The sequence below is a fragment of the Limulus polyphemus genome, unplaced genomic scaffold (genome assembly GCF_000517525.1).
Source record: "Limulus polyphemus unplaced genomic scaffold, Limulus_polyphemus-2.1.2 Scaffold46, whole genome shotgun sequence".
In the NCBI taxonomy this organism is placed as follows: Eukaryota; Metazoa; Arthropoda; class Merostomata; order Xiphosura; family Limulidae; genus Limulus; species Limulus polyphemus.
The window spans coordinates 821,811-823,769 of NW_013665656.1; the positions used below are offsets into that span (position 1 = coordinate 821,811).

The 1,959-nt window shown below is 33.1% G+C and overlaps 1 protein-coding gene across 1 annotated transcript in view; it reads left to right on the top strand.

Annotated features, from left to right (window-relative positions):
• Positions 1-1,959, top strand: part of LOC106462582 (titin-like) — a 454,586-nt gene that overhangs the window by 57,126 nt on the left and 395,501 nt on the right. Inside the window, 1 exon segment of the mRNA XM_022390129.1 lies at positions 139-335. Within this exon segment, the coding sequence (XP_022245837.1) occupies positions 139-335 (197 nt within the window).

Here is a 1,959-nt window from a genome sequence, read left to right on the forward strand (position 1 = left end):
GATTCTAGCGTTGTAAGTCCGCAGACATACCGTTACGCGTTGGAAAAGAGTACTTATAAAAGGCTATTCTGGTAAAGATAGGATAGAAATTTTCTTACACTCCAGTTTTTAGCTATAAACAAATTTTTACTACGTTAGGTTATGGAAAAGCTCGTCCAGTTAGAAGATGGCTTACAGGAAGAGTTTAAAAGCTTTGGTTGGATACGAAAAAATTGGATCGTTCGTAGGTACAAGGAAAGGTGGATCAAGGTGGTAACCATGTTGACGAACAGTATTTGTATGGCACGTGCCTTGCTCGCTCGCATGATTAAGCCAGTAGTAGACAGTGGAGTGAGGTATGTGTAAATTTAATGTCAAGTCAATCACATTAAAAGAAAACCCGATAAGACCTTTCGTTTCGAAAAGGATAAATTATTAATCAAGATATTCATACAAATGTTGGTTGAAAATAGAAAGAAAGATACGTTTTTTAAACAAATGATTTCTGTTTATTTGTAATCTAGCATACCATATATGATATTCTGCTTATCTGATTTTTATAACATGGATCATTTTACACAGTTATGAACTATTGTGTATGTATTCATATTTCGCTCAGAAGAGAAGAAAGCAAATAAACTACTGCTGACAAAAGAAGAAAATATGCTCATCAAAATAGAGGTTAGATCGACAAAGAAGCAACAAAAAAAAACATGCTAATAATTTACGATTCTTTTTATAATTAACGGAAGTAAGTCACCCACGCAGGATTAATTGCAACTCATAACTAAGATTAAAAACAAAAAGACTTACAAAATAAATGGCAGCTTTTTAACTTTTACTCTTAAAATTGTGATTTGTAATTTTATTCTATTATTGTATTTTTAATGCTTAGGCTTAATATTATTACTGATTATCTGCTTTATTTCTCTCTCTCTCTAACAAAAACTATGATGTAATATTCTATTTGTCACGCATTTGAAAGAAAATGAGTGTTACCTGATGCATTGGTTCGCAACTTTTTAATATATCTATTAGTTTAAAATATTGAAAGTATTATAGAAATTAATTAGTAGCAACAATATAAAACCAACTCATCAGTAGATGTGTACTACAAAAAGTTGCTAGATTTGAAATATTCAACACCTCTACTCTACATGGCCAGGTGGTTAGGGCGCTCGACTCGCAATCTGAGGGTCTCGGGTTCGAATCCCCGTCCAACCAAACATGCTCGTCCTTTCAGCCGTTGGGGCGTTATAATGTGACGGCCCATCCCACTATTCGTTGGTGAAAGAATAGCCCAAGAGTTGGCGGTGGGTGGTGATGACTAGCTACCTTACACTGCTAAATTAGGGACGGCTAGCGCAGATAGCCCTCGTGTAGCTTTGCGCGAAATTCAAAAAACAAACAAACAAACCTTACTGACGAATACTTTATCATTTTTAAATTTTAAGATCATACGTAGCCTTGGATAATAATTTGATATTGAAATAAATTTTAGCCAAATAATGTTCACCATAGTTTTATTGAAATTAATGCTAAAATATTGAATTCTACAGCGAGATTTTAAGAATTGAGAGAATCAAACATATCGGGCAGTTATACCGTTCTGACAGAAAAAACTGAATGTACATGTTTAGTTGGATATCTATATATAGCACAAGATAAATAAAAAATTTAGAATTTAAAAACCTGAAAATAGGGAACGTAAAAAGGCTGGAGATACTGTAGACATCATATACTCAAACTACAAACCCCTATTTTGACTCCATGTTGTTACCTAGAATTACATTTGGTGGAGTCAAAATAGAGACTTGTAGTGTGATTAAATAATATCTACAGTATCTCCAGTCTTGTTTCCTTACTTTTTTACGATCCCTATTTGCAGGTTTTTAAATTTACAGTTTTTTATATATACTGTTTGCTGGCTTTTTTTTATGCTCAACTATGAGTAAAGGATTACTTGATATGGTGATTAAC